This window comes from Chelonoidis abingdonii, chromosome 8 (assembly GCF_003597395.2).
Source record: "Chelonoidis abingdonii isolate Lonesome George chromosome 8, CheloAbing_2.0, whole genome shotgun sequence".
Classification (NCBI taxonomy): Eukaryota; Metazoa; Chordata; order Testudines; family Testudinidae; genus Chelonoidis; species Chelonoidis abingdonii.
In genome coordinates, this window is record NC_133776.1 from 103,450,457 (window position 1) to 103,477,407 (window position 26,951).

The 26,951-nt window shown below is 40.5% G+C and overlaps 1 protein-coding gene across 7 annotated transcripts in view; it reads left to right on the top strand.

Annotated features, from left to right (window-relative positions):
* KLHL13 (kelch like family member 13) overlaps positions 1-26,951 on the top strand; it is a 132,977-nt gene that overhangs the window by 97,659 nt on the left and 8,367 nt on the right. For all 7 annotated transcript variants that reach the window (XM_032776442.1, XM_032776445.1, XM_032776444.1 and 4 more), the window contains 3 exons: positions 1,746-1,878; positions 2,160-2,356; positions 12,749-13,544. In XM_032776442.1, coding sequence (XP_032632333.1) covers positions 1,746-1,878; positions 2,160-2,356; positions 12,749-13,544 — 1,126 coding nt within the window. The remainder of the gene's footprint in view (positions 1-1,745; positions 1,879-2,159; positions 2,357-12,748; positions 13,545-26,951) is intronic.

Sequence of the window (26,951 nt, forward strand, 5' to 3'; positions counted from 1 at the left end):
AATATAGAGAAATTCACTGCTCTTAGGGTATGTCTACACTACAATTTAAAAACCTGTGGCTGGCCCATGCCTGTTGGCTCAGGCTGCAGGGCTGTTTAATTGCAGTGTAGATGTCTGGGCTTGGGCTGGAGCCGAAGCTCCAGGACTTTGCAAGATGGGAGGATCCCAGAGCTCGGGCTGTAGCTTGAGCCAGAATGTCTACACTGGAATTAAACAGTCCCACAGCTCGAGCCCCATGAACCGAGTCATTTGGCACAGGTCAGCTGTGGGTGTCTTATTGCAGTGGTAATCAGGTTTGCAGGGCACTGACTAGCCACTTTGGTTATAATTGTAGCCAGGGTTGGCTCCAGGGGTTTGGACACCCCAAGCCGCCCCCCCCCCCCCCCAAAAATGCCACGATCACAATCTGCGGCAATTCAGCAGGAGGTCCTTCGCTCCGAGTGGGAGTGAGGGACCCTTCGCTGAATTGCCACTGAATACGTGAAACTGCCACCCCTCTCTGGAGTTGCCTCCCCAAGCACCTGCTTGATAAGCTGGTGCCTGGAGCCAGCCCTGATTGTAGCTGTAAATTTTGTTTTAAAGCAAGAGGTTGTCTTCATATCTTGGGTTATGGTATATCTGATCTGGGTTCAGAACACGACTGTGTCAATATGTTGAATGATATGAAGGATTACACTGAATTTAACTATGCCCATATTTATGCTTTCCTCTGGTTCTTTTCTGTATTCTCATTGTGTTCTTTCTTTAGGACAAATCGGAGTTTTCATCTCTGTATTTCTGTTCTCCACAGCTTTAAAGTCCAGGCTTCTTTTTTAATAAAAATAATAAATAAATTCTGGAATTTGGAGCTGAGATTCTCAAGTGTTTTCTGGAAAGCTATTTGCATCCTTTCCCTCCCCCAGCCTCCTTTGACCTTATCAGTATTGATGGGTTAGGTGACATATGACTAAATGAAATTGATCTAAGTCCATCCCACATTAGTGTAATTGCATGAAAGGGGTCATTATTTCTATTGATCTTTAAATATTCTCAAAATAGACTTTTCCCTCTATATGGAAACCTTTCTTTTAAGATGGCATTGTTATCTGAGACCCAGGTAGTTGTAGTTTGTCCCTCAGACTTCTCTGGAGAAGGAAACAACATGAGAAATACTAGTGCAACATGAGCCTTCTCGGAGGTTTTACGTAGTTAAAATTGGTAATAAAATTGACAAAAGTTGTGGTTAAGTGACACCCTTCCTTTAAGTCCCAATATCATTCATCCTTCCAGGTTGCAGAGTACTCTGAAGGAGTAGTATGGAACTTAAATGTATCCTGCACATGTTATATTTTTCTAAGAAGTGATACTGATCCAAATGGGCAAATGTCAATTCCTACCTGAAACTATTTACATCTGGAGAATAAGTGGACAAAAAACATACCCTTTCTGAACAAATCTATCTTTGTCTTATGATTAAGAACATGTAGTCAGTCAGACTGTACTTTGCACTCCGTAGTCACTCATGGAGACTAATTGAATTTTTCTATTTGATTTAAGTTTTTGAATGATTTGATTATACTTTAAAGTCTGAGCACATGATGGTTATAGTATGGAAGATCACTACTCAGATTTCAGTTTCAAGCAATTGTCAAGGAACGTAGACAATCTTAAAGTAAATAAATAACTTCCCTTAAAGAAATCCAAACAAACTTTTACTTTTCGCTTGAGATGGCTGAGCAGTTCAAAAAGTTGTACTCTTGTTTTAGGGTTTTGATCAGCTGCGAATAGAAGGTTTACTTTGCGATGTGACGCTAGTACCAGGCGATGGTGATGAAGTATTTCCTGTTCACCGAGCTATGATGGCATCAGCTAGTGATTACTTCAAGGCTATGTTCACAGGTAGTGCTTTTGTTCTGTAATAAATTTGGACTCTGAGCTGTTTTAAGCTTGTCTTCTGTGTCAGATACGCTAATAAATGGCTAATATGCATACTAGATCAAATACTTTTTTTTCCACATAATAGTACTATCATAATCATAAAAAATCAAAATCTTTTCATTTAATTGAAATTAAAGTTCATATGAATTAAATTAGCTTTTTAATTGTGTAAGAATACGTATATTATTAGAGTGAACTCTTTCAAATGTAATTGAAGAACCCATTTTAATTTTCTTTCCTAGGTGGAATGAAGGAACAAGATTTAATGTGCATTAAGCTTCATGGTGTGAACAAAATAGGTCTAAAGAAGATTATTGATTTTATTTATACTGCAAAACTTTCTCTTAACATGGACAACCTTCAGGACACTCTAGAAGCAGCCAGTTTTTTGCAGATTTTACCTGTTTTGGACTTTTGTAAAGTGTTTCTGATCTCTGGGGTAAGGTGTTTTGATTTGACATTAGTTTCAAGTTCTGACTTTTTTAAAAAAACACAGCGATTGTGTAATATCCATAAGCGAGGATTTAAGCACGACACTGGATAACTTGGGTTCGCATACAATAAGTTCCTCTAGCTTCAAAGGAACCATAAAATTGAATCTTATTTACTGTACCTAACTCTAATCACACTAAGCTTGTGATTTAAATATCATGGCACATTTTAAGACCTTGTTGCAATTTCCAATTTTACTGCATGAACTAGAAAATTAGATTCCAGTAAACAATAGTCATAATTCATTAGTTGGTTACTGGATTTCTCTCACTGATACTCATTTTTTATAACATACCATAAGAAAGTTACTTGGTGAATTAATAGTAAGATAGTCGTTACTGTACAGTGAATTATTTGTTATATTCTCTTTATACTTATGTGTCTTGTATATAACATTTTCTTACGGGGCATGTGAAGCACATAATTACAGCGGTTGTCACTGAAATCTTTACAGTGTTATCTTTCAGTTGATGAGGTTACAATAATGTTCTTTAAACAAAGTGCAGTATACCCAAATACAGGGAATGTGTAGGGGATGCTACAGTAATGTTAGTTACATGAGAAGGTAATTATAAGGATTTTAATGGTGACAATTGTATATTTCTGCAGTACACTAAAAGAAAAAACTTTTACCTTGAATATATACTTAAGTATTTCATCACAGTGACTTCAGTAATAGGTTTTGTAAGGGACAGAACTCAGTGATTTAATAGTCTCTGTTTTCTCCCCATTAACTAATCAGAGGATCATTTTTATGGTTTTTTAATATAAAATGTAGTCGCACGCGTGCTCTCTCTCTCCCTCTCTCTCTCATATATATAATATGCTCTGTAGATGTAGTGCTTAGCAAAGTTATCCCACTGCTTTCATTTGGTTGAACAGTTTTTTACAATAAAATCACAGCATCACAAGATGGGGGACATGTGTGCAAGTATACACAATAATAGATCTGGAGAGACTTAACTTCTGAATCTCTGGAGGTTTTCCCATCACTTACTTGTGACCTGAAAGAGAGCATAAAAAGGTTTGTCTGCACTAGGAGTATAAGTCGTGTTTTTACAATAATTGAAAAACTCACACATTTTACAGCACTACTTAGCGCCCAGTGTACATAGACAGTCGCATTTAAAACTCAAGGAGTGGGAAGGATACTAGAATTGACCATAACAAGTGACCGCAGTTTTAAACACTCTTCTTCAGTGTAGCAGTATGTCTGCAGGTGGCAAAATGAGGTGTCTTGGAAAATCCATTAGCCATATCCACACTAGGAAATAAATTGAGGCAACTGATCATTCCTGCAAATACAGTTAAACAAGAAGAATATGATAATTCCTGCAAATACAGTTAAACAAGAAGAATACTCTTCTGTGAAAGGGAGATGTGATGTCTTCTCTGGGAGGACAGGCTATATTATTACATAATCTACTCTTACTAGGAACTTTTTCTTGCCAAAAAAAATTCCCCTTCTGACCTTCTTTCCATTGCTTTTGGAATGATTTCTTCTTGAACTTCGTACAGCGTTTTTTGATCTCAGTATGAATTGCCATTTCTAAAAAGTTATTCTAAAAACTGTAGTAAGGTAGGAGAGTGTTATATAGAATGTTGAGCACTTTTATACTCTTATCTCTGAATTACTAAAATTGGTGGCTGGGGTAATGAAAATCAGATAAAAAGTTCTTTCAAGTTGAGGGATGTAACTATTTATTACACAGTCTTACGATGTAAGCAAGCAAGAAAACTCAGTGTTGTGAGAATTAAGTATTTATTCTGCAAAGAAAATACTAAAGAAAAGCAGGCAAATAAACATTTTTAGTTCACTTACAATCTTGGCATATCTTATTCACCAACTTGCTTAAAGAATTTCAGATAGGCAGATTAATGAAAAATTAAACATCTTAAATTAAATCCAACATAAATTGGCTGAGGTAAACAGATTATCTCCTCTCCAAGAATATGATGTCCAGCTACTCATGCTTGAACAAAAAAAGCTGTTAATAAACCTTAAATTGCAATAAGATTTTAATATAGAGTTAAATCAATGTCAGAAATAAAGTTAGCCTAATTCTTGGCAATGCTTATGCAGAGTTTCTCTCTAGCAGAAACTTGAGTTTTAGTGGTGGCATGCAACGCCAATGAGCTTCTGCGCTCATCTGGTCCTTGCTTTGTGTGTGTTTCGTGTTCTGTGAACGCTCCTTTTGAATACTGTACCAGGCTGTTCATCATACTTTCTTAGGGAAACAGTTGTTTTTGTTCATTCTAAATAGGATCAATTTAAAGGAATTTTTTTATCCACTTTCTCATAGATTTAATTGAAAGTGGAGAACACATCTCTCATGGGTTTGGTTAGATTCTGGTATCAGTGTTTCAAGTTTTTCTATGGGTTCCTCCTGTTTTTGGATGGGGTCAATACTGTGCTAAAGCATTTGTAGTAAAAGTTTTACACTGTTGTCTGTTATCGCATGCTTTCTGGCCGAGATGGGTCTGAGAAACGTTTTTAAGTTTTGCTTTATTCACTCCATTTTCAGAAATGTTTTTATTTCAAAAATATCTTGGGGTACTTTCATAAATTCTAAGGCCAGAAGGGGACCATAGTGATCTCTAGTCTGACCTCCTGTATAGCACAGGTCACAGAACCTCACCCACTCATTCCTTGATGTGAAGACTTCAAGTTACAGAGAATCCACCACTTATTCTAGTTCAAACCAGAAAATGATCCAGGTCTCATGCTGCGGAGGAAAGTGAAAACTCCTCAGGGTCCCTGCCAATCTGACCCAGGTTGAAATTCCAGCCTGATTGCAAATATGGTGATGAGCTAGACCTTGCTTATATGGGCAAGACCCACCAAAAAGACCTGGGGAAAAATTCTGTGTAGTAACTCAGAGCCCTCCCCATCTAGTGTCTCATCTCTGGACATTGGGGATATTTGCTAATAGCAGGCATGGATTGGCCATACGCCGTTATAGACAGTTTCATCATTCTGTCCCCTCCATAAATGTATCAAGTTCAGTCTTAAAAGAAGTTAGGTTTTTTGCTCCCATGCTCCCCATGGAAGGCTGTTCCAGAACTTCTCTTCCTCCTGTAGTTAGAAACCTTTGTCTAATTTCAAGTCTAAACTTACTGATGGCCATTTTATATCCATTTGTTCTTGTGCCCCTTAAACATAGTTAGTTACTGCCCCCTGACGTCGCTAGTTATCACCCATCATTTTGTACTTGTTGGTTCAATTAAAACGTTTCTATTACGTACTGTCATCCTGACCTTATCTTTTAGAAGGGGTTAATGTGTTCCTGTTATCTTTGGGGAATGTTTTTGTACCATCCTTAATATCAGGATGTTCTGGTACCACTTAATATCAGGATGTGTTTGCATGACCAGTCTGTGACTAGGACTTCTTAGGAATGTATATTTTTGCAATATTAGCCCTGTTCTTGCCAAATTCTGTAAGCAGGTCTTGCCTCATACCAAGGGCTTATGTCTGAGGCTCTCTTTCTACTACAGAGCCTAGGGATGTCGCTGTCAGGCTGATGCTCTACTTCTTCCATGATCAAACTATCTGAATTATGCCTTCTTTTCCTTAGCAGTCCTACCTCGGGTCTTCTGGAAGATTCATCAGGACAGGGCACAAGTTGTCCTCACCACCCCCATTGGCCCAGACAATTTTGGTTTCCCAGTCTCTTTCTCATGTCACCTCAGTCACTGATCAACAGTCAGCCTTTTTCCGAAGTCCTGATCCAGGAAAAGAGCAAAATCAAATATCCCAATCACTCCATCTCAGACTGTGGTTTTAGGATGGTTGTTGACTTTAGAATGTTCATACTCTGAAGCTGTACAAAGCATCCTTACTAATAGTAGAAAGGATTCCACTAGAAAATGCTGCATAGCCAAGAGGAGGCATTTATCTAGGAACAATAAAAATGTATATCCCCTAAACTGTGGATATTCCACTTATTCTGGACTGTAAAAGCAGCAGAGTGTCCTGTGACACCTTATAGACTAACAGACGTATCGGAGCAGGAGCTTTCGTGGGTGAATACCCACTTCGTCGGATACATGCCGACGAAGTGAGTATTCACCCACGAAAGCTCCTGCTCCGATACATCTGTTAGTCTATAAGGTGCCACAGGGCTCTCTGCTGCTTTTACACATCCAGACTAACACGGCTACCCCTCTGATACTTATTCTGGACTATCTTCTTTCCTTCAAAACAACAGGCCTTTCTATCAATTCTTTATGGATCCACTTGGCAGCAGTCAGTGTATACAACCCACCTTCTCAGGGTTACTCAATTTTCACTTACACACTGGCCAACAGATTCTGGGAAGGTCTAATCAGAACCTTTCCTGTTCTGAGGGAGCCTGCTTCTCAATGGGACCTAAATCTTATTCTTTTCAGTGCTCACTAAGCCTCCCTTTGAGTGGCTGGCTTTATGTTCCATGTTTCTCCTGTCCATGAAGGTTGCATTCCTGGTAGCCATCACCTCAGTCTGTAGCAGTGCATGGGATTCTTCTGTCCTAAGTGCAGGACTCTACACTTGTCCTTGTTGAACCTCATCAGATTTCTTTTGACCCAATCCTGCAATTTGTCTAGGTCCCTCTGTATCCTATCCCTACCCTCCAGCGTATCTACCACTCCTCCAAGTTTAGTGTCACCTGCAAACTTGTTGAGGGTGCAGTCCATGCCATCCTCCAGATCATTAATGAAGATATTGAACAAAACCAGCCCCAGGACCGACCCTTGGGGCACTCCGCTTGATACCGGATGCTAACTAGACTTGGAGCCATTGATCACTACCCGTTGAGCCCGATGATCTAGCCAGCTTTCTGTCCACTTTATAGTCCATTCATCCAGCCCATACTTCTTTAACTGGCAAGAATACTGTAGGAGACCATATTAAAAGCTTTGCTAAAGTCAAGGAATAACACATCCACTGCTTTCCCGTCATTCACAGAGCCAGTTATCTCATCGTAGAAGGCAATTAGGTTAGTCAGTCATGACTTGCCCTTGATGAATCCATGCTGACTGTTTCTGATCACTTTCCTCTCCTCTAAGTGCGTCAGAATTGATTCCTTGAGGACCTGCTCCATGATTTTTCCAGGAACTGAGGTAAGGCTGACTGGCCTGTAGTTCCTTGGATCCTCCTCCTTCCCTTTTTAAAGATGGACACTACATTAGACTTTTTCCAGTCATCCGGGACCTCCTCCGATCGCCATGAGTTTTTAAAGATAATGGCAAACGGCTCTGCAGCCACATCCTCTGGCTCCTTTAGCACTCTCGCATGCAGCACATCTGGCCCCAGGGACTTGTGCTCGTCCAGCTTTTCTAAATAGTCTTGAACCACTTCTTTCTCCACTGAGGGCTGGTCACCTCCTCTCCATGCTGTGCTGCCCAGTGTAGTTGTCTGGGAGCTGACCTTGTTCGTGAAGACAAAGGCAAAAAAATCATTGAGTACATTAGCTTTTTCTACTTCCTCTGTCACTAGGTTAAAGGTCCACACTTTCCTATAAAACCTAGGGCCGGCATTAAGGGGTAGTTAGCAGGGCAACTGCCCAGGCCCCATGCCACCAGGGATCCCACAAAACTCAGTTGCTCAGGCTTTGGCTTCAGTTTCAGGGGTCTTCAGCCTCATGTGGTGGAACTTCAGCTTTGGGCCCCAGGAAATCTAATGCAGGTCCTGCTTGTGGGCCCGCAGGGGGCCCCAGACCCCTGGTTGAGATCCACTGCTCTAACTGGTTGCTCCCTTGATGTGCTCCCTTTAACTGAAAGTTTTAGCTTTTGGGGGTTAAATTGTTGGGTGAATTAACCTGAACTGTTTTGCTGTGTAGGCAAAAACATCCAAAAGAATGCTTACTTGGAATGAACTCTCCCGCTGCTCCTTCTGGTAGAATTGCTAGTGTTTTTCCAGTTATAATCTTTCTCTGCCTGTGTATAAAATGTCTGTGCTGTTCAAATATTTCATAAGCTTTTTTTTTTTTTTTTTTTTAAGAGAAATCTTACATTTTTGCTTAGGCTGTTCCTTTAAGTCCCGAAGCTTTGCCATTCATTTCAATGGGAGCACTTTTGGGGCTGGTAATAGTGGTTGAGATATTCCATTGCCTGTTAATGAGCCCTTTCATTCTTGGGTTCCATACAATAGAAGCAGCTTCTGTGTCTACTGTAGCTGTTATAACATAAGCCATAAAAATTAAAAGGAACTTAAATTATCATGTAAATGAAATTCTGTAAAGTATGTTGCTCTGTATCCTAGCAGTATTTGGAGAAGATTGTATCTGCATACTGTATCTTGTCCAATTTTTGAACATTTCAATGCGAGTGATTATTAGACACCCTGCTGTTTGTCAGGGTTTTTTCCAGATGAAAACCAAGTATATTTTATATATTTTAAAAAAGGGAATAACTGTAAATCAAGCTAGGATTAGTCTATACAGTATAATGTAGCCTGGTACCTGTATCAATGCTCAGTAAAACCAATCAAAAATTATTAATTGGGCTAGTGGAAAGGTAGCTTTCAAGAAATAGCCTTTCTCTGTCTGTGTATTAAATATTAAATATATAAAATTATTTAACATTTTAATCAAAATTGAAGTTAATAAAGGAAATTAATTTATTAATCAAGACAAGCACAGAACAGGGCACAAACCCATTAATGCACCTTGGGAATAACTGATCATAATGCTTAAAAGGATTATGCACAATAAAATTGCAATAGATCAGATTTATACCAACTAATCAATTAAACCATTAAAACTATTTAAATTTTAAAGAGTAAATATTTTGCAGAATAGATTTGAGATGGTCTGTTTTCAGATCTGCAGATAGTGTTTAGCAGAGTATCATGCAAACTGCAGCAATATAAATGGATGTGTCAAACAGGAATTGTAAAATTCATAACTAAAGGTGGCAAGTGCATTATGGATATTATTTAGATCAAACACAGAAACAGGATTTAAACCTTCTAGTTTAAAAACAATTTTTTAAAAATCTACATGTCAGAACTTTCTAACAGGCATGCACTCTACTCTGTCTGCATGTTTCAGTGGAACATAAACTCCCTGGATACCTACCTGTATCTCTTTTGCCCTGCATTTGACTGAAAGCAAATGTTTCCTGAACCACTGCAGTCTGCCATAACACCATTTTCTGTCTGTCCTGTGGAAATAATCCTGCATCTTTCTACTGCATGGAAGTTCTCTCGTTGGATAGCTGTGTTTAGCATGTACCTTGATATATACCATATATACTTGTTCATTAGCCTGTTCGTTTATAAGCCGACCCCCCAAAATGGATAGATAAAAATAGCAAAAACTGTATGACCCTTTCATAAGCTGACCCTATATTTCAGGAGTTGGCAAACTTTGGCTCCTGGCCCGTTAGGGTAAGCGCTAGTGGGCCTGGACGTTTTGTTTATCTGGAACATTCACAGGCATGGAGCCCTCAACTCCCAGTGTCTGTGGTTTGCATTCCAGGCCAATGGGAGTTGTGGGAAGTGACTTGCCACTTCCTGCTGCTCCCATTGGCTGGGAACAGCAAACCACAGACACTGGGAGCTGAGGGGCTCCGTGCCCGCAGACGCTCCAGGTAAACAAAACGACAACGTATTAGATATTCAATTCAGTGATTCCATAGAGTTTAAAATCATCAAATTTTGGTGTAGACCCGTTTATAAGCCAATCCCCGTTCTTTAGGGTGTTGCTTTTTTACCAAAAATACTCGGTTTATGAACGAGTATATACGGTAAGTAACTCTTGCCTTAGTTACAAGTTAATTGAGTTGTGGGACACCATGAATTGGCTGCTTATTGGAGACAGAGTATGGTTCTCCTATTTGTTTTGTTTCATTTTTATTATATAACTTGAAACAGGTTTAGAAATGAGACTACTCCCAATTACACTAGTGTTAAATAAATTTGGTGTGTGGTGTTCCCCTTAATTTGCCACTAACTTATGTAATTATGAAGCCTATGAGGAAAATATATAGAAATTGGCTTGATACTGACAAACTTTAAAGGAAAAATAAAATAAAAAATGTTTGTGAAGTTTCGTAGAATACTCGGTAGGTGATTAATGAATTAATTTGTTATCTAACTTTTGATATAAACAGTTTTGTATTTCTTTCCTAACAACTGTAAAGCAAGTTTAATTCAAGTATATAATGTACAGGCATTTTACTGTATAAATCCTGTTAGCCTGCCACCTGTTAATGTTCTAGTTTTTAAAAAATAATAATGACAGGGCTTGGTTTTACAGAAGATTAATAAGGGAATATGGAACATTTCACCTCTCTCTTGTTTGAGGGCATTGCAGGCCATCTGTGAATGAAGATTATCATCTGGTAGTTCTCCAGTGGCCTATGTAAAATGGGTTAGTGTTTTTAGGCCCTGTTCCTGGTGAAGAAAAACCATCGTCACCACTGCAGTTTGCTGATTTGTAAATTGCTCAAATGTTGAAGGGGCAGTACCACACTCAGGAATGACGTGTACATGATACTGATAAGATCCCATGTGGTGAACCCAAACAAATGGGCAGCTTATGTTTCTAACTTAAAACCTGCTATTTCCCTGGACAAGATCTTTGAGAAAACCGAAATGTTCTGCGATTTCTAATGGGCACTGCAGTACTGCTAGTCCCAAACATTCAACAATCATGAGTCAGACTCCAATTATCAAACATGTTTGGGTTATTTTTCTTTGTTTTCTTGTCTCTGGGTCTTCAGGCTACACTCAGGTGATGTTGTCTAGCTTTTCACCCTGACCACAAAGATAAAAACTTACTTAAAAAAAAAAATTGACATTCTTGTGACTCTCAGAACTGGGGCTTTCAGAAAAAAACAAATATAGTGAGATTCCCCTCATCAGGTCCTAGAGCCTGGACTCCAGCCTGAGCCCAGAAATTTTCACAGCAATGAACAGCTCCGCAGCCTGAGCCCCGCAAGGGCAAATGAGCTGGCATAGTGCAGCCATAGTCTAACTGTTGTATAAATGTATGTTGTGTCTTCAGTACACCACATACTCATTATTGAAACAGAGCTTTAAAATTAACAGTTTTCTGTACATTAGTTAGGGTAAGGCTTGGCAGAATTCAGCTGTTGTTTCTTGATAATTTTGACAGATAACTTCAATGTTTATTTTAAAGATTTTTTAGATTTTTATCTATTTAAATATTCAGTTGCACAGAATTATAAGGAGTCAGGCAATGCAGGTCAGGTTATTTAATGACAGCAGACAGCAGAGATTCAAAAATCTAAAGCTTTACAACTGTTAAAACACAAGTTGTCTACATCACATGTCAAAATATACACTACATGTCCTTAAATCAAATCCTAATAATTTTTCAAGCAGCATTTTCTTACTTTGCTTCTTTGTAAATTTTGATTGACAAAAATATTTCCCTCAACAATTTTTGTGTGTATGGTAAAATCAACATTTATCATTATGTACCCATCAAAATCTAATCCTTCAGTGCCTGGTTATGGCACACAGGAAATCTTTTATAAAGAACATACCTAAGGAATTAAAAATTCAGAGTAAAAGCTAACTGTATGAAATATGTAGCATTGGTTAAACTGGCAGTGTTTCTTTCAAACACTTTCTGGTTTTGCTACTGTTATCTTTGATCCAGAGACTTTGAACTGTAGACATTTCTGTGCTTTGGGACATGTTAACCTGTCTGGTCACTAAATTCTTAACTATTATTTTCCTGCTTTTGCTTTGTATAGGGTTACCATCATGTGCAAGTAAATGTTTCTTAGGAAACATCTTACATAATAAAAATTATGCACTGTGGGTACTGTTTATGGAAGGTAACTTAGGTGTGGAGGAGAATAGTCATAAAATAGTACAGCTTATTTTACTGTAAACAAAAATTAATGAGGGGGTGTTATCTGAGCTTGGGAATGTGTTAGGAATTTGAGGCCAGTCCCCAGTTCACATGATAATTCACTCTGACAGAGCTACGCATCCCTCCTCTTACCGCGCTTTCCCCATTCCAAATAGATAAGGATGTTTGCAGAGCACTTTGAAGATAAAGTGCCTTATAATTGCTATGTATCATCATTCTAAGGTAGCAGATCTGACATATAATTAATATATGCCGTCTATTCTCCAGTAGTCTTATTTCTTTCTTCAAAACAACAAATCCTTACTGGATCTTTTCTTGCAATTATGAATATACACATCTGACTGAATATTCATTTGCTCATATGCATAAATCCCCTTGAGCATTGCAAAATGATGCAAATATTGCTGGTTCCATAGTATTCCTTAAATTGTGTATTATCCTAATATGCCTAAAAGGACAGCAAATTAGGAAAAAGTGTTTGATTCCTCTTTCTACTCACCTACTAGGTTTCTTTGGACAATTGTGTTGAGGTTGGGCGGATTGCCAATACGTACAACCTCCCAGAAGTGGATAAATATGTTAATAATTTCATCCTGAAGAACTTGCCTGCATTATTAAGTACTGGTGAGTTTGTGAAACTCCCCTTGGAGCGTCTTGCTTTTGTGCTTTCGAGCAATAGCCTTAAGCACTGCACTGAGCTCGAACTCTTCAAAGCTGCTTGTCGCTGGCTACGGTGTGAGGAGCCTCGAATGGAATATGCTGCAAAACTCATGAAGAACATCAGATTTCCACTGATGACACCACAGGATCTTATTAATTATGTACAAACAGTGGATTTCATGAGAACTGACAACACGTGTGTGAATTTGCTTTTGGAAGCGAGCAATTACCAAATGATGCCGTACATGCAGCCAGTCATGCAGTCAGAGAGAACTGCCATTCGATCAGACAGTACTCACTTAGTAACATTGGGGGGAGTGTTAAGGCAGCAACTGGTGGTCAGCAAAGAATTACGGCTGTATGATGAGAAGGCACATGAATGGAAATCATTAGCTCCCATGGATGCACCAAGATACCAACATGGCATCGCTGTGATTGGAAACTTTCTTTATGTAGTTGGTGGACAGAGCAATTATGACACGAAAGGGAAAACAGCGGTTGACACAGTCTTCAGATTTGATCCTCGCTATAATAAATGGATGCAAGTTGCGTCTTTAAATGAAAAGCGTACCTTCTTCCACCTAAGTGCCCTCAAAGGACATCTGTATGCAGTTGGTGGTCGAAATGCAGCGGGTGAACTAGGTAAGTGTATTATATCTTGAATGTATGAATTTTGGGCTTTCTTTTCGGATCTTAAAATGATGCTACCCTGTGAAAAGGGGAAGAAAAACAAGTATCCTAACTTAATTTGTTTTCAAATTATTTCTTTCCAGCAGCATCTGTAGAGATTAATTTGAACACTGTCAGTGAATTTCAGGTACACTTTTGTGAAGGAAGCTCATAATAAATTTAACTTGTAGAATAAAGTGACACATTGCTGACTGATTTTAGATATGTAATATCCAGTGTTTTCATCTTTAGCATCATACTGTTTTTAAAAAATCTCACTGCCATTTATTTAATGTTTGTGGAAGCTTCTACTGAGTTTTGCAAAGTTTCTTTAGAAGGAGCTTTAAACATTTGACTGAAGAAATGTTTGCTTGTAAGCAGATTAATCTTTTCTAGTTCTGCCTCCATTTAACGGTTGCTTTTCAAACACATCATGGTTTAGTAATCTTGTATATCATGTAACCAAAATAATTGAACACATTTTTATTTGGATAAGAATGTCTCTTTTGTATTTGAAGGAAACCTGTGCAGTTGCACTCAAAAGATGTGACTTTTTGTTGTAGTAATTGCAGTAGTGATTTTGGAATATCAGTGTTTTAAACATGTTTGTTGCTTAAAGGCAGGCTGATAACTTATCTGTGAGACTAAAAATGTTCTGACATACTCCATTTATTTGCCACTAAAAATTACGTGTTCTTTTCCATAATCTCTGCCCCTCATGGTTAAGTGTCTCACTTCCTATTAATCCTCTGTTCTTTACTCCCTCCTTGCCAAAAATTGTAATTCATTTTACTTGAAGAGAAAAAAAAAATCTAAATAAAAATTAGAAGGAATAAAATAGGCTCAGACTGCAATAGGCAGTAGCTAGTCACTACTACAGTAACCAGGAGCTAATTTAGCATAAGCCATCATAAATGTAAGTTTATTAATCTCTCTCTCCAAAAGCAGAGTTGATACAGATTTGACTGTATATACCCATTTGTAAATTTTGTCTTTGTGTATTAGAAATACAATAATGAGATGCAGTATTATATTTCACATTTCTGATTGCGTAATATAATTTCACTTACTTAAATCACACTAAGTGTACACATTCAGGTGTTTTATTTAAGCTTGCAGTCTCTCTATCTCATCCCCATTCACAGCAGAGACTTGGCAGCAGACCTGGCTTTGTAGTGAAATCTCCTGTTACTAAAACTTCATTACTTTTGTGGATATACTGCAGTGTATTTTATAAATGTACTGTGATGTATTGTCTTAATTAAAACTAATCCAAAAAAATGACCTGATCGTTTTGTGATGTAGCATCTGAGGCCTGGTCTACACTACGTGTTTAAATCGATTTAAACAGCGTTAAATTGATTTAACACTGTACCCGTCCACACAACGCTCTTTATATTGATATTAAGGGGTCTTTAAATCGATTTCTGTACTCCTCCCCGACGAGAGGAGTAGCGCTAAAATCGATATAAACATATCGGATTAGGGTTAGTGTGGCTGCAAATTGACGTTATTGGCCTCCGGACGGTATCCCACAGTGCACCACTGACCGCTCTGGACAGCAATCTGAACTCGGATGCAGTGGGCAGGTAAACAGGAAAAGCCCTGCGAACTTTTGAATTATATTTCCTGTTTGCCCAGCATGGAGCTCTGATCAGCACGGGTGGCGATGCAGTCCCAAATCCAAAAAGAGCTCCAGCATGGCCGTACGGGAGATACTGGATCTGATCGCTGTATGGGGAGACAAATCTGTTCTATCAGAGCTCCGTTACAGAAGACGAAATGCCAAAGCGTTTGAAAAAAATCTCCAGGCTACACAATGCTGCGTGACAAGCGTAACGGGAAGTCAGAGACTCAAATGGACGCTAATGGAGGGAGGGGGACTGAGGACTCCAGCTATCCCACAGTCCACAGGCAGTCTCCAAAAAGTATGCATTCTTGGCTGAGCTCCCAATGCTGTAGGTTCAAACACATTGTCTGGCGTGGTCAGGAATAACTCCTCAGTTTACTCCCCCCCCCCCCACGTGAAAGAAAAGGAAAAAATCATTTCTTGACCTTCTTTCAGTGTCATCCTGTGTCTACTGAATGCTGCTGGTAGACACTATGGTGCAGCAGTGAAGAGCAGTATCGCTCCTCTCCCCTCTCGGGTGGCATAGACGGTGCAGTAGGACTGGTAACGTCCTTATGAACCCCTGAGGCTCCAGTGCTTGATAACTGCTGAATACCTAACATGTTTGGCCGTGAGATGAGGCCGCCGGGGGCGGGGGGGCGCCTGGTAAAACAGGAATGATTCCTGGTCACTCCCAATAGATGGGACAGAAGGCTGGTAAACCGTCTTCATCATAGCAACTGGGGCTGAGCTTCAATCAGCCCCCTCCCTTTCATGTTTAAAAAGAAAAATTCCTGTACTGCCTGACTATAAAGCAGTGGGATGCTGGGCTCCTCTCCCCCACCGTAATGTCCTGCCTGGACTATCATAGCACCGGGAGGCTGCCTCCCCTCATTTTATGTCACTAAAAAGTCAATGTTTCTATTTCTGATTCTTTATTACTTCATGACACAAATGGCCGGGACACTGCCACGGTAGGCCAGGAAGGCTGCAGGAGGAGGAAAGCAATGGGTGGGGTTGTTGCAGGGGCACCCCCCATAGAATGGCATGTAGCTCATCATTTTGCAAGATGACACGGAGCAGCTGTGCTCTCTGATACACTGGTCTCTAGTACACTTGCCCCATATTCTAGGCAGGACTGACTCTATTTTTAGAAACCATAAAGGAGGGATTGACTCGGGGAGTCATTCCCAGTTTTGCTTTTGCGCCCCCGAGCCAATCAATCTCAGCCAGGGGCACCCATGATAGCAGTAGACAGTACAGAGGGGGAGAGATAACGTATCCATTGCCAGTTTACTCCGGCAGTAGATGGTACAGAAAACTGGTAACCGTCTCTGCTATCATGCAAAAGCAAATGAATGGGTGCTGTGTACGCTGGAGTATCGCCTCTGTCCGTGGCATCCAGTACACATACGGTGACTGTAAAAAAACAAACAAACGCTGACGGGCTCCATGGTTGCCGTGCTATGGTGTCTGCCAGGGCAATCCAGGGAAAAAGGGTGCAAAAGGATTGTCTGCTGTTGTTTCCCGAGGAAGAGATGACTGACGACATTTACCCAGAACCACCCGCGACAATAATGATTCAACCCAATTCCAAGGGCGGGGAGACTGCGGAACTATGGGATAGCTACGGAATAGCTACCCACAATGCCAACGCTCCAGAAATCGACGTTAGCCTCGGACCATGGACGCACACCGCCGAATTACTGTGCCTAGTGTGGCCGCGTGAAATCGAATTTATAATATCTGTTTTATAAAATCGGTTTAATGTAATTCGGAATTATCCCGTAGTGTAGACGTACCCTGATTCTCTCCTCTCCTCCCCCTCCCTCCCATTTTATTCATTCAGAAATCTGCAAAATTCAGATGCTCTGCAATGGATTTCCTAGTCATATAGAAAACTTCCTTTTTGGGAAGCATATAGTGTTAAAGTTGTAGACTTTACTATTCAAAACTTTGCTAAAAGAATTAAGAATTGATTTTTTGTGTTTTTTGGTGTTATATATTAACTGTGTTTTTAACATAATTTGATTCTTTCATGCAGCCATTTCATGATTTATATCTAAATGCATTTCTAGCTAAAATGATTGTTACTGGTAACTTTTCACTTCATCTGCCTGGTGGTGCAACATGCAGTAAAAATTTAGTGTCTTGTCAGTGTACCTATTGTATAATTAATTAAATTAATGAATTAGTGTCAGAGTACCTGAGCTTCAGTGGAGGACCCATATTAATGGTTCACCCTAGGAGGATAATCCATTCTGCCTGTTACGTGGCATGGTGGCACCTTGGTCTCTCCTGTTCTCTGCCTGTGGCACACAACAGTTAAGTCTCCTGAGAACTGATATGCTTTGGTCTAACTGAAGTAATTGAGACCAGTATAGGGGTATCTGGGTAAAGCTTAATGGTCTGTGATATAGAGGTCAGACTCGATGGTCTCTTCTGGCCTTAAACTCTGATTTTCAGTTCCAGCAGACACCTAAGGAGCTTTAATCAAACTCGCATACATAGATGTTCCTGTAGTATAATATTTTGCTGTCTGCCAGCACAGGTTAAATGGCTTGTAGATGTCCTTTTCTTTGCATTAGGGTTACCAACTTTCAAATCGCACAAAACCAAACACCTTGCCCCACCCCTTGTCTGAGACCCCGCATCCTCTTCACTCCATTCTCCCTCCCTCCATTGTTTGCTCACCCCCCACCCTCACTCACTTTTCTAGGGCTGGGGCAGGAGATTGAGGTGTGGGAGGGGGTGAGGACTCTGGCTGCAGGTGCGGACTCTGGGGTGGGGCCAGGAATGAGGGGTTCGGAGTGCAGGAGAGGGCTCAGGGCTGCGGCAGGGGTTGGGGTGAGGGCTTTGCGAGGGGGTTCTGACCTGGGACAGGTGGTTGGAGTGTGGGAGGAGGTTCGGAGTGCGGCTCAGGCCAGCTGTCACTTACCTCCAGCAGCTCCTGGAAGCTGACAACATGTCCATCTCCTAGGTGGAGGGGCAGGGGTCTCTGCACTCTGCCCATGCCTGCAGGTGCCACTCCCACAGCTTCCATTGGTCATGGTTCCTCGCCAACAGGAGCTGCGGAGCCAGTGCTTAGGCTGCATGCCGCCTGGGAGGTGGACATGCCAGCCACACCTGGGAGCCGCGTGCAGTTAGGGCTGGCAGAGAACCTACCTTAGTGCTGCCGCTCCCCCGCCCCTCCCTCCCTGTGCCACTGACTATATTTTGGCAGTATGGTCAGCGATCCTTGGCAGTGCTGAGCAGAGTCACCAAGGTCCCTTTTCAACTGGTCGTTCCAGTCGAAAACCGAACACCTGGCAACCCTACTTTGCATTGTGGGAACTGATGCATTTAGAGGTAAGGCTTCCATGCTGGTGGAGAACCCACTTGGAGACTGATCATCTTCTCATGTATTGTGCTAGAAGCCAACAGTTTTTACCTCTTCCCTGAGTGTGAAGGATTTATCCATTGGAACCATTTTGTGTTGGTGATTCCAGTTGACCTCGAGGAAAATATTCTTAATTTTTTTAAAGTACTTTTTACATGCCCAGGGTCGTGTCAAGATCTCACGTGTAAAGTGAGTATCTCTACCTACAGTCTGCTGTATAAACAGCAAAGTCATAAAATCAGTCTTGTACTTTCCCTTACTCCAATATGGTGGTTTGAGTTGATCTAAGACACTGATTAGATTTGATATACATGAGACTGCTCATGTCAGTGTCAATACACAAAGTTGCAGCAATTTTATCAAATCACATCTTCTGTTAAACTGATGCAATTTTGTGTGTAAACCAGGCTTTGAATTTACAGAGAATACTGAACCTATCTCAAGTGATACATTCTGACCTAAATTTCCTCTGCAATCTCAGTTTAAGACAGGAAACGAAGGATATTCGGTGTGACTTTTGTGTAGAAGTGCTATTAAACTGCTGCAGTGATTTCCATGTAGAGCTGGCAAAGTAATTTTGATGGTTTCGCATGAAAAGCTCTATATAAATGTTCGATATTCTGGTTGCCTAGGATTTTGATTTGCGGACTGAAATATTCTTTTTTTCTTCCCATCAATTGCTATCCAACTCATGTTTCACTTTAATGTGTCCCTTCATAAAAACTGGCCGTCTAAAGATATGAAATCCAGATATGAAATCTCTCCCCACCTCAAATAAAAAATCCTAACTTTTCATAAAACAGCAGGTTAAATGTGCATTGGAAAACTATTATGAAATTTGCCCTCTTGGATTCAAACTGATTTCAACTTCTTAGTTATTGTATGTGATATGAATTTCTGAAAACTTGAATTAAACTTTCCAAGGAGATTGGCTTTAAATGTTAGCTTTCTATATGTTAAACTATCTCTCATCAATTCTGTTGTACTGACTAATTTACCATCCACTTCGGGCACAGCAGGATCTAAGGGTCAGAGTTATTAAAATACATATCCTCCTTATTTTTTTTCAAAAAGTCTCCTTTAATCAATAATAAAAGGGATACTTCTATGGGATCCTTCAGCCTTGATACCTAAAACGTTTCTCAAATATTTTAAGCTTATCAAAACGGTGTATGTTACTTTTCACAATAGCAATGTCTGTTTTTCACTAGCGGTAAGATAATAGTAATTTAACAATGCATACTAGTACCCATTTGAAACATTCGGAGGGAAGTTACCAGCATTGGAATTTGGCAAAGACCTCAAATACCATATGTATTCTAAAATTGTAATGAGTTTCTTTAAGGCCTCATTTTCAAAACAGCAGAAGTGCAGGGCTATGGTCAGCTCTACATCTAATTTGAGCATAAAATGACCCCAATTGTGCATGGAAATAAGATACGGCTGGTTAAGTGGCAGTGCTATTGGATAGAGAAGGGAAGCCAGAATCAAGGGAGGACACTCCAGGGTGCGTATCTGTTGGAACAAACAGAGGAGGTGACTGAGACAAAGGAAGACTGCTAAGGAAAGAAGGTGTGGAAGACAAATTGGGAAGTGCCTTATAGAAAAGCCTGAGAGATCAAAGGATATACAGACAATCTCCAATCATGATAAATGCTGTTAGATTGATAATAGCAGGAGTGGTCAACCTGTGGCTCCAGAGCCGCATGTGGCTCTTCACAGGTTAATATGCGGCTCCTTGCATAAGCATTGACTCGGGGGCTGGAGCTACAGGTGCCAACTTTCCAATGTGCCAGGGGGTGCTTACTGCTCTGCCCCAGGCCCTGCCCCCACTCCATCCCTTCCCCTGAGCCTGCCATGCCCTCACTCCCTCCTCTCTGCCCACCAGAGCCTCCTGCGCATCGCGTAACAGCTGATTGTGGTGAGTGGGGAGGGAGCAGGAAGCACTGATTGGTGGGGCTGCCGGAAGGCAGGAGGTGCTGCAGGTTGGAGTGGGGGGAGCGGATGGGGGACTGCTGACCTGTTACTGTGGCTCTTTGGCAAAGTACATTGGTAAATTCTGGCTCCTTCTCAGGCTCAAGTTGGCTGCCCCTGGATAATAGGCTCCCTTTCTTGGAAGACAAATAGGGGTAGCTAGAGCTTGTTGGGAGAAAGGATGGTTGTAGTGTGAGAATCATGTGGCCTGACTGGGGCTGGGGTGGTGATACAGGTTAGATAAGCATCCTGCAGTTTTGATGGTTAATCTCAACATATCCAAAACTCTAGAGATTCTGGGTTCTCCAATAACTAGTTTTGTATGCAGTCTTGTGACTAGGAGCTTGTGTGCTTTCATATGTATTTTTAAGTGTACTGTTAACAAAACATCGTCTTGTATTGATATCATGTCATGATACAGCACAGAGGGGGTAGAGAATATTGGATTTTCATGAGAGAACATTAGAGCAGCATGGAAATTTCAGTTGTGAGGCCTAGTTAAATAAAGAGATTCATGTAAAAACAAAATAATTCACCAGAATTGGATTGGAACACCAGCGATGTGACAGCTGAGAGAGCAGTGGTATTCAATTTGTTTATTCAGAGAATTGTCCTTGTAAAATTTATAAATGGTGGTAACAACCATAAAAACCCTCAGTAGTGTCCAGCTGGGTCACTCTGCGACAGTAACTCAAATACCAAAGAGAATGCTGTATAAGAGATCCTTTCAGCCTGCTGGTAGGAGCAGTAACCATTGCTGTGCTGTATTTGTGAAAAAGATGCAGCACTTTATAAGAACAGGCCATACACTGTCGTCTCTGACAGGATGATGAAATGAAAATCCTACAAGTGGGGACAAAGTAGAGTTCCATTTCCCAGTGCTGGAACACCCCTGTACAGGGACAATATGTCTACCGTGCATCTGAGGGTGAGCCTCCCAGCCCAGGTCTACAGACCTGTGCTAGTAGGGCATGTGCTAAAATAGCCATGTAGATGTTCTCACTTGGGATGGAGTCTCAGGCGCACCCCAGTCCCCTAGACTTGAGAGTGAGAACTGTAGCCTGAGGTGCAATGTCTACGCAGGTATTTTTAGCATGCTAGCATGAGTCCCGGTAACACAACTCTTGCTCTGGGCGGGGAGGCTCACTCCCAGATGCACTGTACACATACTCTGGGTGCTCCTATAATACAAGTAAACAATGGTAATACATCTCAAGACTCTTTAGAAGCTATTGGGACAAAACTGATAAATGTCTATGTGCTTCACAAACAATACCACAGGGGGCCATGCTCCAGGTGTGCCTTTCGAAGTGTGTATTCCTTTAATTCTATCAAAAAGATATTCTGGGCTGTTTTATGGGATATGTGATGGTCAAAAGTTCCTCTGCTCCAATATAACAAAACCTAGTGGGATCACTCAGGCTTTTGAGAGAGAGAAAGAAACCTTCTCAACCTATTTAGAATGTACCAGTCTAGTTAGTAAATTACCTTCGAGTATGTACTATATCTGCTTTCAAGAGACACTGTCATCTTACTGGGGGTGGTGTAGAGGGGGCATTGATAGACTATTTAAAAAAAAATCCTTTATGACAAACACCTTTAAATACTATCTGCTATAATTATTTTTAAAAATATTTTTTCTGATGCCTTGTTGAGGTTTACATGGGCCTTGCTATTTAGGGAGAAACTGACAGACTATGCATGGAAAACAGCGAAACTGACTGTAGGCAATGTAAAAACCCTGGAAAATAGCTAACTTCTGTTAGTTGTGATAATCTTAGAGGTTAGTTGTGAGTGTAGCATCCACAAGATTTTCAGTCACTTATGATCTTCAAGTTTGTAGTAAAAAGCAACAGAGAGTCCTGTGGCACCTTAAAGACTAACAGATGTATTGGAGCATAAGCTTTTGTGGGTGAATACCCACTTTGTCAGATGCCACAGGACTCCTTGTTGCTTTTTACAGATCCAGACTAACATGGCTACCCCTCTGATACAAGTTTGTCGTGTTCATCTCAAAAATGAACACTGCAGCTATATAGCTGATGTTCAAAAATTAAGGATTTTGGAACTGACAATAGTCTGTTCTCAAACAGGCGATTCTTCTATAACTTTGTATGAGCCATAATATTGTACACTAGCTTCTGCATGCTGTATTTGCTGTCCCCTCTCCTAACTTGCCTATGCATCCTCATCTGTAGATCCTCACTCCAGTTAGTATAGGAGGAAAAGCTGTTTGGTGTGTTGGAGAAAGAAGAATGAAGTGATGTGGTCATCAGTTGAATTTCTGGTTCCTGCTAGGTCGTCTGTGACTTTTTTTTTTTAGTTACTTAATAGTGTGCTTAATATTTTACTAGAACTTGCTTTGTTTTTTTGAATTTTTTTTTCCAGAATACCAAGAAATGCCAGGAAAATACTTTACATATTATCCATGTGTTCCTATTGCTGGGCTAATGAAATTGGTGGTGTTGATCCACTGCTGGGAAGTAAACAGTCAAACTAACAGGGTGGATTGATTTAAATCATTGATTTTAATCGTGATTTGAATCAGCAAGCAGTTAACTTTGATTTAAATCATTGATTTAAATTACATTTTGCATGTGTACTTAGTTATTTTCCTAAAGAAAGATAATTTTCATTGGTGGTAACCATTAAAACATAATGTGTTGCAACTAAATATAGCCTTTATGCTAAATTTGGTGCTGCTTTTTGCAAATCAGGAAGATACGCTATATCTATACACTTTTATTTGAGCAGTTATGTAGCTTAACTCACATCCTTAATTTTTACATTTTTATTATGCTAGAAAACAGTGAATAATGCATTTCTTATTTACTAGATGGTTCATTTTTTTTTACTTGTGCAATGTGTCAAGTTCTATTTGGATGGAAATTCAAACACAATTAAAAATGAAAAAAAGCATATTAAAGTTACTTATTTTTTTAATTAGTTAAATAAAACTACTTAAATGTCCTGGATACATAGGAAAAAAATTGATCAAAACATGTTTTGCATTTAAAAACTAACAGATTTATGAAGTAAAGGAACTATTATCTACAGTTAGTGAATCAAAGTGATTGCTTCTTGTCATCATGTCCTTCCAGATTTTAGAACTAGTAGATCTCCTAGATTGGAAGAGGAAAACTAGCTGTTTTGCTTTTTTCAACTTCCTATTGATTTTTAACTTTTAATTATTTCAGTTCAGTTATTAGTTCATTCAATCAACCGAAATGAAAATATTGTCCCTGAACCTGCAGATGAGGTTACGGCTCTCAAAAGCGAATTTAGCATATCAGGAAACTCTGAATCCAGGTGCTTAGCTCTTGGCTTCCACCAGTTCAGTGCTTTGATTTTCTTTAAAACTGCTGGTAAAAATATACTGCTTAATTTTTTTTAATGTAAGTTAAATTATTTTAATAGATTTGAGTAAGTTTAGGCTTTAATATAAGCTGTCATAACTTCAAATTTAAATTTAAGTACCTTTGTTTTTAAAAATAAAGCTGCATTTAATTTAAATAAAATTGAATTTTAATTATATATAAAAAAATAAAAATTCTCCTCTCACCCCTATGGGTGGTATGTGTCTTCCTCAACCTCGGGTCCTCTACCAGAGGCCTGGGAGTTTGAGGGTTCTGCGCAGTATCTTAGCTGTTCCTAGACTGCACTCTCTGGACAGACAGCTCCTGATGTTGTTCCTGGGATCTGTTGGAGCCCACTCACCAGCTTAGGAGTCACAGCCCTCGAGTGCTCCCTTCCAACACTGGGACCACTCTGGCCTTCACTTTCCACATTCTCTCTAGTTCCTCTTTCAGGCCTGGGTAACTTCCTCCAGCTTCTCATATTCCTTCTTCCTGAGTGTGCTGCACTTGCACTGCTATATCTATCACCACCGCTGTCTTCTGTCTCTGCTGCCTTGTCTATACACACAATGTCTGGTTTGATTGGCCGTACCTCCTGTCGCTGGATCTGGAAGTCCACAGAATCTTAGCCCGCATTCCTCCACAACCTTCTGTGGAATCTCTCCTCTGGTCTGGGAGGGTCTAGCCCATACGCTGTTGCGATGTTCTGTACACAATGCCCCAGCCACTTGGTTGTGCCCATTAGGTGTATGCTGTCCTGCCTGCCTTTTTTCTACATCCTGCACTAATGTGTTGGACTGTCTTCTGAGGCCTGCTCTGCACAGTCTGCACCTTGGGTCCTCCTAGTGTGGTATGACCCCTGCTTCAATGGATCTGGTGCCAGTGTCTGTTCCTTGTAGCTGCTATGATCAGTCCTCAGTGCGTCTTTTAGTCCAGCCCTTCCAGCCACTGGTAGGATTCCCAATGTCAGCCCAACTCAAGCTATCTGTCGATGGTACATCCCATGCAGGTCTTCTTGGCCATGGCACTTCTTCTGCTTGGTCTTCCTCCGATGTCCTGCTGCTGCCTCAGCCATTCTCTCAGCACTAACATCTTCTGGGGGCCAATCTACCGCGATGTACCTCCTGGATTTCCGGGTTTCCATCAAGGACAGTGGGCTTTGACGCTCACCCAAGCCCGCCCGCCTTCTTTCCGGCTGGTATACAGTCTCTGGGTGTTGGACTTGGGTTGGAAACCCCCACTGAATAGCGTAGTGGTTTAAGAAGCGCCGCCCTTTAATACGGGAGACCCCCCTTTGAATACGAAGAGACCGGGTTAAATCCCGGTTGGTACCTCAACTTCAGTAGGGGTCCTTGGGCAAAAGACCCCCTAACGCTTCACCTGCCTACCTCAAAAAAATATGAGAGTGACACGAACTAGAAGAGTCATGCCGGCTTGGACGTCGCCCAGATTAACAAGGTCCGCGCCAGATGTTGAGGAACCAGGACAATCTGACGATAAGTGGGCTACTGGAACAAACCATTCATGGACAAGACAAGAGAACCTGGATATATATATATATTTTTATCCTCCCTTCAAGATAACTGTTGCTCCATTGGAGAACAGGCAAAATTGGAATGGAAGGATGTTTATCTAGCAATAGGTAGGGGGTGGAGTTACGTACGTCAGAACCAAGAAGTTGCAATATTTCAGTTCCAGACTTGGAACTCCTTAGCAGAAAGTAAATGTAGACATTGAGAACCAAAATATTTTTGGCTCCAGATATGAACAGTTTTATCACTGTCATCTTCTTAGTCTCATGCATACAAATGTTGCTGCATCCATTGATAATTGGTAACTTTTGTATTTCAATGACTTGGCGTAACCTAAATATTATTTAACCAGCCCAAAAGTCACTTAACAATTTTATTGTTTATCACAACTTTAATACATTGTGATATGCTATAGCATAATTGATAATTTTTGCCTTTTTTATAAATTAAATTTGTTCCATACTTTTGGTCCATTTAACGAAGATATCAAAATGTTTGGCACAACTGGCAGCATCTATTCAAGAGATTGATATTAAAACAGCAGATGCATTTGAGGTCAAGACTATTGGTATTTCCTCATTTTCATTAACACTAAATTAGTTCAAATTATACCTGTAAATCAAGTGTGCAGCTTGTTGTGAAAGAAATGGAAGTGGGATGGGTTTTGTCTTTGTCCTCCAGGAATGACTTCTTGTGCTATGGCCTTGTCAGGTCTCACAAAGTATGCAGAATTTACTTGGACAGTACTTGGATGAGAAATGTCCAAGCAAAATCCAGGATGCAACTGGAAATAGGGACTTGTGTGAGTAATTTAATAGCTGCGCTTTCCTTCTGAGTTCCTGCTGAATCGATTGTTCAGCACACTGTTCAAGGTATTGTGTCATTGGAAGTGTCATTAGTTTAGGGAGCTGCATTCTGTGCGGAGCTTACTAGTGGGTGGGTGTATGGGTGTGTGTGAGAGAGCGAAAGTGAGCGATGCCCCTTTTTGCTAGATTCCCTTGCTAAAGTGCGCTTTGGAAGTACTCTCAAATTCAGAATTACTGCCACAGCTAAATCTTGTCCTTAGAAATTGTCCCTAAGGATTTTTCAGACAATTGAAAATAACCTGTGTGCTTATTTTAAAAAAAATAATAGCCAAAACAATTAAATAGTCCTTTTATAGTCCTTGTATCATGGTACTGAGTCGCACAATAGATTCCTGCCAGCACTGCAACTGTCAGACCTTTAGAATGTCAAGATTCTCAGGGTACGTCTACACTACAGGATTATTCTGATTTTACATCAACCGGTTTTGTAAAACAGATTGTATAAAGTCAAGTGCACGCAGCCACACAAAGCACAATAATTCGGTCCATGTACCGAGGCTAGCGTCCATGTACCGAGGCTAGCGTCGATTTCTGGAGCATTGCACTGTGGGTAGCTATCGCCCTGTAGCTATCCCATAGTTCCCGCAGTCTCCCCCGCCCATTGGAATTCTGGGTTGAGATCCCAATGCATGATGGTGCAAAAACAGTGTCGCGGGTGATTCTG